Source organism: Dermochelys coriacea, chromosome 9 (assembly GCF_009764565.3).
Source record: "Dermochelys coriacea isolate rDerCor1 chromosome 9, rDerCor1.pri.v4, whole genome shotgun sequence".
NCBI lineage: Eukaryota > Metazoa > Chordata > Testudines > Dermochelyidae > Dermochelys > Dermochelys coriacea.
In genome coordinates, this window is record NC_050076.1 from 57,789,499 (window position 1) to 57,802,543 (window position 13,045).

General features: G+C 46.1%; 1 protein-coding gene across 11 annotated transcripts in view; it reads right to left on the reverse strand.

Moving 5' to 3' along the window:
- The window catches only part of SCLY (selenocysteine lyase), a 26,964-nt gene continuing 13,919 nt past the window's right edge, over positions 1–13,045 (reverse strand). For 7 of the 11 annotated variants that reach the window (XM_043491645.1, XM_038416784.2, XM_043491644.1 and 4 more), the window contains 9 exons: positions 12,328–12,511; positions 11,380–11,507; positions 10,525–10,689; positions 9,258–9,364; positions 7,624–7,660; positions 5,686–5,769; positions 4,501–4,603; positions 2,484–2,559; positions 1–1,441 (listed from right to left, as the gene is read on the reverse strand). In XM_043491645.1, the coding sequence (XP_043347580.1) occupies positions 1,255–1,441; positions 2,484–2,559; positions 4,501–4,603; positions 5,686–5,769; positions 7,624–7,660; positions 9,258–9,364; positions 10,525–10,689; positions 11,380–11,507; positions 12,328–12,511 (1,071 nt within the window). In that variant the 3' untranslated portion in view covers positions 1–1,254. Of the gene's footprint in view, positions 1,442–2,483; positions 2,560–4,102; positions 4,401–4,500; positions 4,604–5,685; positions 5,770–7,623; positions 7,661–9,257; positions 9,365–10,524; positions 10,690–11,379; positions 11,508–12,327; positions 12,512–13,045 lie in introns of those variants that run through there. The other 4 variants (XM_043491649.1, XM_043491648.1, XM_043491646.1 and 1 more) reach the window with 3 other exon arrangements.

Consider the following 13,045-nt stretch of genomic DNA (forward strand, 5'->3'; position numbering starts at 1 on the left):
GCACTTTTAGTAGCCATGTTTTGGATTAATTACATGTCACTAGTGTGAAATTAATTCAAATTTCATAAAACCTATGGTTCAAGGTAGAGAACTCAAGACGGTGGTACCACAAGAGGCCATTTTAAAAAAAACATAAGCAGATATTTATAGCTACATTCTGCTCTTAAAGGTGACCTGAAAAAAAAAATCCAGCAACTGTAGTTATAGGCTCAGGCCTTCAAATGGCAAGGGGCACTTGGCACTTACTAGCATTTACATTTACCTTTCCTTACAGCTCCCTCAGAGGAAAGATCACCAGCTCCTTCCTGACCCCAATCCTGTTCAAATGAAGTCAATGGAGATTTGGCCACTGATTTCAATAGCAGCAAAATCAGGCACCCAGAATGCAACTATGGCCCTGTAGTATTTGACACAGAACTCCACAGCAGCAAGGAGCAGCCTTAGGAATGGGGGCTGCTTTTTAAACATAGTGCACAGTTTCACAAAGTTTCTATGATTTCTGTCACAAGGTTATAAAATCATAGTAATTAAAACAGGACATCAGTAATGTTATTGGCCCAGGAGGATAAATGTTATCAGGATGCTCAGATCTAATCTGTAGTCACTCGGTAAATGCTTCATTCATAGAATATCAGGGTTGTAAGGGACCTTAGGAGGTAATCTAGTCCAACCCCCTGCTCAAAGCAGGACCAATCCCCAACTAAATCATCCCAGCCAGGGCTTTGTCAAACCTGACCTTGAAAACCTCTAAGGAAGGAGATTCCATCACCTCCTAGTGAAAAAGTTTTTCCTAACATCCAACCTAAACCTCCCCCACTGCAACTTGAGACCATTACTCCTGGTTCTGTCATCTGGTAGGACTGAGAACAGTCTAGAGCCATCCTCTTGGGAACCTTATTTCAGGTAGTTAAAAGCAATTATCAAATCCCCCCTCATTCTTCTCTTCTGCAGACTAAACAATCCCAGTTCCATCAGCCTCTCCTCATAAGACATGTGCTCCAGCCCCCTAATAATTTTTGTTGCCCTCCGCCGGACTCTTTCCAATTTTTCCACATCCTTCTTCTAGTGTGGGGCCCAAAACTGGACAGTCTGTTGCCCTGCACCTTCTGCAGTCATTTACACCAAGGCAAGGCAGGTGTAAAACATTACTGTTCTGACTGGACAGCTTGTCACACCCAATAAATGATACATCAGGTACAGGGCAGGGGAGAATCACGCCCAAGGAATCTGTTTCTTTCAAAGAGATCTCCCCTCTCAGTTCCCTCTCCTGATCCCTTGTCTCTCAGTGACTCTGTTCTGTTCCAGCTGAGCCACAGCCTGCTTCAGGTCTTCCACTATCGCGTCCACATCCTCCTTGGTGGTGTCCCGCCCCACACTGAGCCGCAGGGCATTCTGAGCCACTTCATAGGGAATCCCACAGCTGAGCAGTACAGAGGAGGGCCTGGAAAACAACACAATGAAAGCAGGGTTTAACCCTTTAAACATCAAGGAAACACATTCCTCCCCTGTACAATTCACTAGGGTAGTAAAAACAAGTATAATTATCTGAGCAGTGGCAGCCCCCTCCTCCAAGCAGATTATACACTCTCCCCGTCATTCTGGCTGGAAGGCACTGGATTCTTCTAGGAGTTGGTCAGTGCTGTTCAATCTAGTCAGCTGGAGGTGTCAAGACAATGATGTGAGATAAGAAAAGGAGTACTTGTGGCACCTTAGAGACTAACAAATTTATTTGAGCATAAGCTTTTGTGAGCTACAGCTCACTTCATCGGATGTATTTGGTGGAAATGTGAGATACTTGCTCTTGCCTCTGCCTACTGGAACTAAACACGCTGATTCCACAGTACTTTTGGCCTGCAGTATTTCAGTCAGGCAGGAGTAAGCCAGTGACCCATGCCACAAACTGGGATCAAACCCATCTTCCGCATGGCAGTCTATAGCACTAAAAATAAAGACACTCAGGGTGCTCGAGCTCTATGATTCTATGAAAAAGTTTCTTACTCAAATTTTGGACTCTGAACAATCTGGAATCTTCTAGCCTCATGGCTCAACTGGTCATGAGGTGTCCTATCTTTCTAGTCTGACTGCTCTCATTCTGACTCTGCAAATGCTGAGCTCCTCAGGGCAGCTTCCGTTTTCCACGTGCTCTCTGCATACCATCGGTGACATGGTACACAACAGCAGGAGAGTGAGTCACCACCTGAGCACCTCACTGCCCTGTCTATTCAGTGAGAAACTACCCAATGTCACACTAATCCCTGTTACTCAGGGACTTAATTGTGTTTACTGTACATCCTCAACCTACTCCTGGGGATTACTCAGGACCATGTGGAAAGCACTACTCTTCCTGTGTGATCCCAAAGGAGCTGTTTGAAGGAGCAATTGTTTATGAGAAACTATTTCATAAAGGTGCAAACTCAGTCCCCTTCAACCTGACCTCTTTCATCCCAGGAGAACAACTCAGTATCACAACATGGATTGCTTACTGGTCACCCTTCTCAGAGTGGCATGCAGCACCAACACTTGCGAGTAGAGTCTTGCAGTGGGATAGCACCATCCGCCCTGCAGAAGAGACAAAGCACAGGCCCCACTCAGCACAGGATACTTACCAAGCAGAATGACAGCACAGGGACCCTTCTTTAAACCTCCCATACGCAAATGACCAACCTAAACTTCAAACAACCCTTTCAGCACAACCTCTGAGCAATGTTTTGGCAGGATCATTTTCCTCTCTGCTCTCAGGGTAAGAATAATAGAATATCAGGGTTGCAAGAGACCTCTAAGGAAGGAGATTCCACCACTTCCCTAGGTAACGCATTCCAGTGTTTCAACACCCTCCTAGTAAAAAAGTTTTTCCTAATATCCAACCAAAACCTCCCCCACTGCAACTTGAGGCCATTACTCCTTGTTCTATCATCTGATACCACTGAGAACAGTCTAGATCCATCCTCTTTGGAACCCCCTTTCAGATAGTTGAAAACAGCTATCAAATCCCCCCTCATTCTTCTCTTCTGCAGACTAAATAATCCCAGTTCCCTCAACCTCTCCTCATAAGTCATGTGCTCCAGTCCCCTAATAATTTTTGTTGCCCTCCACTGGACTCTTTCCAATTTTTCCACATCTTTCTTATAGTGTGGGGCCCAAAACTGGACACAGTACTCCAGATGAGGCCTCACCAATGCCAAACAGAGGGGAATGATCACGTCCCTCGATCTGCTGGCAATGCTCCTACTTATACCAAAATGCCATTAGCCTTCTTGGCAACAAGGGCACACTGTTGACTCATATCCAGCTTCTCATCCACTGTAACCCCTAGGTCCTTTTCTACAAAACTGCTGCCTAGCCACTCAGTCCCTAGTCTGTAGCAGTGCATGGGATTCTTCCATCCTAAGTGCAGGACTTTGCACTTGTCTTTGTTGAACCTCATCAGATTTCTTTTGGCCCAATCCTCTAATTTGTCTAAGTCCCTCTGTATCCTATCCCTACCCTCTAGAGCAGTGTTTCTCAAGCTATCTGATGTGGGGGACCGGCAATTTTTTTTTTCCAATGTGCGCGCAGACTGGCAGCTAATGGGTCACGGATCACCACTTCGAGTAGCACTGCTGTAGCGTATCTACCACTCCTCCGAGTTTAGTGTCATCTGCAAATTTGCTGTGGGTGCAGTCCACGCCATCCTCCAGATTATTCATGAAGATATTGAACAAAACCAGCCCTGGGACCAACCCTTGGGGCACTCCGTTTGATATCGGCTGCCAACTAGACATGGAGCCATTGATCACTACCCGTTGAGCCCAATGATCTAGCCAGCTTTCTATCCACCTTACAGTCCGTTCATCCTGTCCATACTACTTTAACTTGCTGGCAAGAATATTGTGGGAGACCGTATTAAAAGCTTTGCTAAAGTCAAGGAATAACATGTCCACTGCTTTCCCCTCATCCACAGAGCCAGTTATCTCGTCATGGAAGGCAATTAGATTAGTCAGGCATGACTTGCCCTTGGTGAATCCATGCTGACTGTTGCTGATCACTTTCCTCTCCTCCGAGTGCTTCAGAATTGATTCCTTGAGGACCTGCTCCATGATTTTTCCAGGGACTGAGGTGAGGCTGACTGGCCTGAAGTTCACCGAATCCTCCTCCTTCCCTTTTTTAAAGATGGGCACTACATTAGCCTTTTTCCAGTCATCCGGGACCTCGCCCGATGGCCATGAGTTTTCAAAGATAATGCCCAACGGCCCTGGCAGGCCTGACATGCTTCTCCACAGATGAGGGGACTCTGGTGTTTCAGCCCTGTGCCTGGCATCCTCCCGCAAGATCAATGAGCCGCTGCTCTCTGGCTTGTGCAGGCCTTCTGGCATTCTGCTCCACGGCTGAGGTGACCATGCAATACGTCTTCTTCAGAGAGTCTGATAGTACAAGAGGAGAAGCAGCAGGCTAGAGGAAGGGGAATTGGGGCCCCAGACAGAGACGTAAAGGATAACCGTGGCTAGGATAGAAGAGAGATACCTTGCAGCCCTGGCCCCAAAACAGAAAAGTTACAAGTGTTGCAGAGCCGCTTGGCGCCTGGAAATTGACTGTTAAGGTGGAGCCTCTGCTTTCCAAACGAAACCTGGAAAATAAAACAAACATTAACAGCTCCATGAATGTAAACTGCTCTGCCCTGGGTAGGATGCAGCTGGTCAGGAAGACTGCATGAGGAACATGCCCTAGAGCCCCTATACGCCTTCATCCCCACCCACCACTAGGGCTTTGGGGAGACCTCCTGGGACTTCACACATACACAGCCCAGGCTGATTGGTGATTGAACACTGAGATGTCTGGCTGGGACACAAGCTCTAGACTGTCTCTGGGGATTTCACCACTGTGCCATGGCAACTTTGCTCTGGCTACGCACCCGGTGCAAGGGGGATCCAAGGCCCCCACAGGAAATAAACCAGCGTAGGAGTCACCCTAAGGAAGCTGCAGACCCTGCTCTGCTGGCTCCACACTCCCACCGCCACTGAAAGAGGCCCTGCTGCAGGGAGAGTTCCCGAGTGGGTGAGTAGCATGTTCTGGAAGTAACCTGGCCAACCCTGCCTCCTCATTATTCCTGCACCCCTTCAGAGGGCCCTGAGGGCCAATGCAGAAGGGCTATAAGTTAGGGGCACCAGGGGCAAAACAGCATCCAGCATCTCTGAATAGGGGGGATGCACGCCACCGAATCAGATGGGAGTCATGGCCACAAACAGAAAACCAGTGAAAAGGGTTGTGACTTCCTTCTACAAGAAAGCTGGGGAGGGCCAGTGCTGGCTGAGGAGCCGAACAATCTGAAAGGGGGGATTCCCATTTCACCGCCTTTTTTATCTATTATCTAGGTACTTACCTGGCTCATGTAGGGTGTGAGCTCCTACCCTTCTTCCCTCTATCCTTTTCAGTCCATTTCCTCCTCCCCCCCTTTCTCTATGATCACATATGCACTCCCCTGCTCAGCTTGCTATATCTCAATTGCTTCCTCCCACCATTTCAGAGCCCACTGATGGTGTGGGCTGTGTGTCTCCCTGCCAGATGCTTTTGTCACAGTCCTTCCAAATTGCTGGTCCTCTTGAAAAACAAGCTCTTTTCTCCTCCTCCAAGAAGCTTGCTATACAGGCTGTCCAGAGATCAGAAGACTCCAGCAGGGGCATAAACGTAACCGGAACCAGATATGCTCACTTCTAGCCTCTCCTCCAGGTAATCCCGAACCTCCCTCATGTGAGCCTCATAATCCTCGCAGTTCTTGTTCACCAGCTCAGCGGCCTGAGTGGGGAGAAGAAAACAAATCAGATGCTATATTTCTCAGCAATTGTAATACAAGACCTGGTGACAATCATGTGAGAAGACCATAAAAACAGCCATACTGAGTCAGATCAATGGTCCATCTAGCCCAGTATCCTGTCTTCCAACAGTGGCCAATGCCAGATGCTTCAGAGGGAATGAACAGAACAGGAAATCATAGAGTGATCCATCCCCTGTTGTCCACTCTCAGCTTCTGTGTCTAAGTCAAGGTGTTTGCCTTTACCAGGAACTATGGATATGGGTGTACAAGTACTAACAACCAGTCAGAATGGAATCATAGAATCATAGAATATCAGGATTGGAAGGGACCTCAGGAGGTCATCTAGTCCAACCCCCTGCTCAAAGCAGGACCACTCCCCAATTTTTGCCCCAGATCCCAAATGGCCCCCTCAGGGATTGAACTCACAACCCTGGGTTTAGCAGGCCAATGCTCAAACCACTGAGCTATCCCTCCCATTTTCTCTGCTTCATGTACCTGTATATAAGCCAACTTTTCTGACCTGAAAGGAGGCACACTTGGGGGTGGAAGGGCTTATACATTAACTAATTCCACCAAGGTGGAGTTAGCATTGGTCACTGTCAGAAGACAGGATACTGGGCTAGGTGGACCTTTGGTCTGACCCAGTATGGCTGTCCTTATGTTCTTAAGGTGCCTAGCCCCCAATCCAGAAAAGGAAGCCACCTCGAGGGGGATGCTGGTACCATCAGTGGGGCACAAATCCTAGTTTGGTGAAATGAATCCCAAACTCCACATACTCTGGACCCTCACAGCATTTCTCCTCCAAGGGGTACTTTCAGAACCCAAGTACCAGCACAATTGTTTGTGTGGTGTCGGGCCAGATTTCACAACAGCTCTGCATTCAGCATACTGAGCACTTCGAAAATCTGTTCCCTTATTTTGATGCCTAAACAGGAGCTAAGCTCCTTACAAAGTCCTGGCCTTAGTTTGGCACATTTATAGGACAATTTGGTGCAGCGTTCAGGCTCCTGGTGACTAGCCAAACCAGTGCTAGGCACTATGTAGTTTGTTCACCTGCTCTGAAGAGTGCTTCCCAGATATCAAACTGTGCATGGGCTCTCAACTTTACCCCCCAGCCCCTCTCACAAACTTGGTATAGAGATCCACAAGGGGCGGGGAAGTCCCCTAGCTCTAACTTTTCCTAATCAGAGCTCCGTACACCGAAAACCACTATGTAGTTTTGGCCTCTTTATAAAAAAATCTCTTCTGGGTGATATAGTTTTCAAATGTGCTATTACTCCACAAGTGAATGCAAATATTTTGCAGTCTTCCCCCCAACCTTGACATGAGTGCTGGGGAACAGGACTGTATAGGTCACAGAAGGGGAAAGGAGGGGGAAGTAGAAGAAAGAGCAGATCATGCTGTGCTTTATTACAGATCTTTCATGAATTACAGAGGCTATTTTTCAAGGTCAAGACTAATGCTTTCTAAGACTCATATCCACCACACACAACTTTCCCCTCTTCCTGTGAAATACACACTTATCCCAACATTCTCAAAGCATTGTGCAGATTTAGCTTGGTGACTCCCTTTACTGGCACGGGAAGTTGTTCAGCTAAATCTCCCAGACCCACTTTGAAAAATTTCCTTTGGCTAATAACAGAAAACAAAGGTTTACAGTGCAGTTTTGTTTTGCTACAAATTGACTTTTCTCTTTTAGTTAAGTTGTTTGTTTGTTTGTTTTTTTTAAAAAGGAGCTTGCAGTACAGCAGACAAGTTACATACTTGTCCATCAGGCAGCATTAACGTTTGACTCACATGCTTCCTTTTTCTCCCTTGATTCCTTCTGAACTCACCTTGCCAAGGCCAGCGATCATTGGCGTATTCTCTGTCCTGAAAGAGAAACATTTGTACAGAAATTATCTATTTCCATCTTCCCCAGGAAATCAATGGGCGCCGAGAGCCCCATTTTTAAAAGGCAGTAGCCCCACTTGCATACACAAGTAATGTGAGCACAACTGCACGGCAACATGTGGGGTAATTACCACAATAAACAACTGTGTGCACAAATGGCCAGTTTGGTGCTTAACTCCCTATTTGCTCACAGCTGTGGTAAGGGAAACTGATATTTTTCAGTTAGTTAGTCAAGAGAATCAATGTTTCCTTTTCCTACATGGAAAACTATCTCTGGCTGCAAAAATCAGTGACTAGCTTGAAGCTCTCACTGAGATGTCTGCAGATGGCTTTTAGGAATCCAAGAGAACTTCAAAAGGGTCTTCTCTTTGTGACGCCAAAGAAATTTGACATGTGGCTTCCACAAAGTCAGTGATACTGTATTCAGAATGCATTTAGTCAAGAACATAACAGACACCAATGTGTATCCACCAGCAGCAGAGTTCTCCCACACCCACAAGAAACCTTACTGTCCTTAGGACGGTTCTCACAGAAGACACAGGCTGGGAATAAAATGAAATGTGTTTGATTTTCAAATCTAATTATACCCTAAAACTGGCTGACTGATCAGGCTGTTCTTTCCAATGTGGAAAGACTTCCAACTATGTACACTTTTAGAATACATCTACTGATGCAGTGGCATGTAGAGTACAGAGAGTACATGCCCAGCTAGCACAGGTATAAACAGTAATGTAGATGCGGAGGCACAGCTTAGGCAAGTCGAGTGCCCCACACTCCTAAATCCTAGAGTGTATACCTACAAGGCTATCTACATGCCCAAGCAGTGCCTCCCATGTCTACATTGTTATTTTTAGCCAAGTAGTGTCCCATTACCTCCCTGTTGCAGTGAAAGGCTCCAATAACGGGAAAGGCAATGGGGAAGGGCTCTGAGACTTTAGTTTAAGCAGAGAAAGCCATCGGCAGCCCTCCACCAGCACCTTTCCTCTCCACAGTGAAAGGCTCTAGCAGCAGGAAAAGGTTCTGGGAGGGGAGAGGCAGTGGGGAAAGGCTCCGTCAGCTCCCCTTTCATGGCTCTGTGTAGGTACATACCGCCCTGAGTGTGGATGCAGCCTGCCTTTCATGCAGGATGTAGCTACATGTACCTGACATTTCGCCCTCTACTGGAAGAGATTAGAATTGCTCAGCTGAGCATCAGGCCCCACACAACTAACAAGTAACAGAGTTTCTCAGCTCAAGTGCAGGATCAGGAGGTTCTGGGATCTAGCCCCATTGCTGCTGCGAGGCTCTAACTGTGTCGTGGAGCACGGTGATGGAATCCTGGATGGCCTTCAATGCTTACAATTTTGTGTTTAGTATTTATATGACACTTGACATCTTCAGCGCAATTAACAAACTAACTCATTTTTTCTCTAAGCATTTTACAACTTGTCACCTCAGAAAGACCAATGGAAGTGAGTACTCCACAGCTTCTCACAGGGCGCATTCACTAAATAGCACAGCCATCTGCTTACTTAGCCAGTCCTTTAAATGTACTGACCCATGAAACATCTGCTCACCCATCAGGCATCCACCTTACCCAGGACGGAAATTCCGCTCCTGTCCCCCTCCAAACAGCATGGGATGCAGAGGAGTGGTGACCCCAGGCCCTCGCACATACAGTGCTCCAATCCGGGGGGCATAGAACTGCAATGACAAATACCACCTCTTAGAAAGGGAAGTCAAGGAAACTTCTTAATTCCCACTTCACTTTGCACCTCTTGGAGAGGGTTGCTGGATTCTATCTGTTCTGATCCATCCCACTTTCACTTTCCCAACAATTTATAATAATAATACTAAGCACTTCCCCTATACTGTATTCTTTTCCCGTTCCAAGCAATTTACTGTCTCTCTCAGTTAGTCCTCACAACAGCCCTGCACAATCCTAGTCAACTCTCTACTGTTGCAAACTCCAGTTCCTCCTTCATTGTGGTTCTTTTGCAAACAGGATACCTCTGGAACAAGAATAAAAGCCTTATCCTCCATTTTCATCTTACTGATGGTCTAGGAACCATGGAACCTTCTCAACTTTTGTACCACCTTGCTCCAAGGCTAGTTATGTAGACACAAGTCTGCCATAGGGTTGCAGAGTGTTTAACAGAAGTAAAGTAATATATAACTGGCTGTCCATTGTCCATGTCCTCACATCACTGTATCCACCTGTGTGCACACACTGTATATATACACGTACAAAAGACAGCTAGGTACAGTAAAGACTATCCCCAGAGTGCCATCTAGTGAGAAGCTTTAATATTTGAACAAAAGTCTAATGCACTAAATCCTCCACAGTAGAAAGAGCAACTGGCTGGACTGCCTTATTCCTCTCTCTCTCTGTGCCACAGGGAGATGAGGAATCTCTGTATATGTGAGCCATACACAAGTAGATCAACCCAAATCCTGAGTTACTACCTTGACAAGAGAAGAACATTCACCCACATGCCTCGTTTGGAGTCAGAAAAGCAGAGAGCATGCGGACAGCATTTGGATTCCCAAATCCCCTGCCACAATACTGGATGTGGTAACATGTTTTAGCCCTGATCTAGCCATTGCAGGCATCTCTGAAGGATGTTTGTCTTCCAGACTTATACTAAGAAAGTTGGCTTTTCTTTTCCCTTTTGTAAAAAATTAGAAAACTGCTTTTCATCATCAGCCATTCTTTGGCCAGACCTAAGGCAGAGAATACAAAGCCTCTACTCAGAGGATGCAGCAATTCAGAAGAGAAGGTTTTCATATTGAAAGGTGATTTAAATATATGGACAGCTCCAGTGTGACATGAAGAGAGAAATCCAAGGGGAACGGAGGCATACCTTGTGTCCCACAATGGTGAGGTAATCCACTCCCAGATCCTGTCCATCCACTCGCCCCTTCCCTATCATCTGGGCCGCATCTGTGTGCATCAAAATCCTGGGCAGCCCTGACGCCATTCTGTTCTGATTCAGGATCTGAATCCGCTGGCTGAGCTCTGAAATGGGCTGGCAGAAGAGAACACTGTCGCAGGTGACTGGGGTCTCAAACTCTTCAGACTGTATAAAAATCTTGTTAGAATGTTTCATGATCACCTCCCCTCCTATTTGTGACTGCCTCCCTTCCTATTCACTATTCTGCAGGCCACCTTCCCTCCATTCACTATCACATAACATCCCCATAAAGAAAGAGCATGCATGGAAAAGTGACATTAAATACTTTTGTAATAAAAGAACCACAGAAATATAGGACTGGAAGGATCCACAAGATGTCATCTAGTCCATCCCCTGGCTGAGGCAGGATTACGTATACCTAAACCATCCCTGACAGGTGTTTTTCTAACCTGAAGTGTAACCATTTTTAAATGACATCTAGCAGCTAATAACAAGGAGAAGCCAGCAGCAAGTGACCAGCCAAATCTTTGAAGGCCACCAAAAAATGCTCCAGATACCACAATCTGGGAACCACTCCTTTAGGCTGACAGACAGAAGGGGAGCAAAGGAGAAGATAGGGATATGAGAAAGGGATGACAAAGAGGGAGAAAAGAAAAGAGAGATAGGGAAAGAGAGACCAGGTCAAAAGACCAGGCAGGAGAAGCACCTCAGTGCACAGAAGATGCCAAAATAACAATGTTAAACAGAGTATGTAGCACCCCTTCTCTCCAACCCATGGTAAATAAAACCCAGGGACCAACTAACCATGATTACCCCAGTCTCGTTATTGGCCAGCATAATGGAAACTAGGCACGTGGTTGGACGGATTGCTGCAATGGTATCATCAACTTCCACTTGTCCAGTCATCTTGGACACTGGGACAAAGGTGGCTTCTGCATGGCAAGACACGAGCAATTAGATTCGTCATACAGACTAATACCACACAGACAACAACAAGAACTTAAAGAGTATAGTCTAGCAGTTGGCGTGATAAAACAGTGGTTGCATATTGCACAGGGAGGGTGGGTGGAATGTCAGAAACTACTCAGGGTCTTGTCATATCTTGGGGAAGGAGACATTTGACTAGATGTGAGGATTATGCTCCAGCTTTTAAGAAATGGGTGAAATACACATGCTGTAACATCAGCTAGTGGCCACGAGGGATGTCCTTGCAGACGTGGTGGCTGCTTGCCTTCCTGACCATACACAGGATAGAGAGGACAAACAGAAAAGGGGGGCAAGAGGCCTAGATTATTGAGCTAAAGCCTTCAGAGCTGCCACTAAAATACTACATTTACTGCCCAGGGAAAGCAACACTTGGCCAGGTCAGAGGGTGAGTGCAATGTTCCCTTCACTGAGGACTGAAGAAAACAGTACAAAATATTGGACTTTTCCATTGTAGTTTAAAAGAAGAGAAAATTCCCTTGGTGCTACAATCAGCACCTCAAACTCTGTGCTCCCTGCAGGACCTTGATCATAATCTGACAAAGTAACTCCAGTGACTACGCTGCTTGAGATTGCTTTTGGCAGCACCCCATTCAGAACCTTTCATTTCATGCATTGGGAAAAGTCCAGTGTGCAAAGAAAGAACTGAGACTTGTATTATTTTGAAACATAAGCTGCTGTGAAAAGCAGCTCAACAGAGGACCTGTAGGTGGGGAGTATATATCAATGACACTCCCTTGCAAGCCCTTGCAATCCCCATGTACTCACCTGCCATGTGCTCTTTCACAAGGTGTTCCAATGGCAAACGGACTGAGTCATGTTCCACATTAGATGTAATGAAATGAGGAGTGGCCCCAGCTGCCCTTTTGAGATCCTCACCAGGCCCATCCTGTCCCAGCAGCTGACTCTCTCTAAAATGCCTCAGTGCTGTGTGGATAACTAAATTATTTGCCTGCAGAGAGGTAAGAGGGAAACCGCTAGAGGAAGGTATAACCAAGGGCAGTGGGTAGGGCGCAGAATCCCTTACTTTCAATTTCTCACTTAACTATATGCAAGTAAGAGCTTAAAATACTTTTGGTGAAAACAATCATTAGGGCAGACTGAAAATGTCAATGGGAAATGAACTTCTCTAACAGGTCCTTTAACCAAGGGCGTTGGGTCATCTTCAGGTTGTGAGAGGAGGGGTCATTTGTGCTCATCATCTCTGGGTAATGGTTTTCACTCCAGGATCTCATTTCAAAACACATCCATTTACAAGTTGTAAATAAGGTAAAAGGTCATGCTATAAAGCTAGTATACAGTTTCCGTCGGCCTAACAGGTTTGTGGTTATATCTTCATAGAGAATTGGAACTTATCATGCAGAGGAGGAAAAAAGACTGCATTGTTGTGTTTTTCAAATAAAAAAAAAAAACAGACTAAAGGGGGATTATTGCATTCAGTTTTGGGTCCCCCACTACAGAAAGGATGTGGGCAAATTTGAGAGAG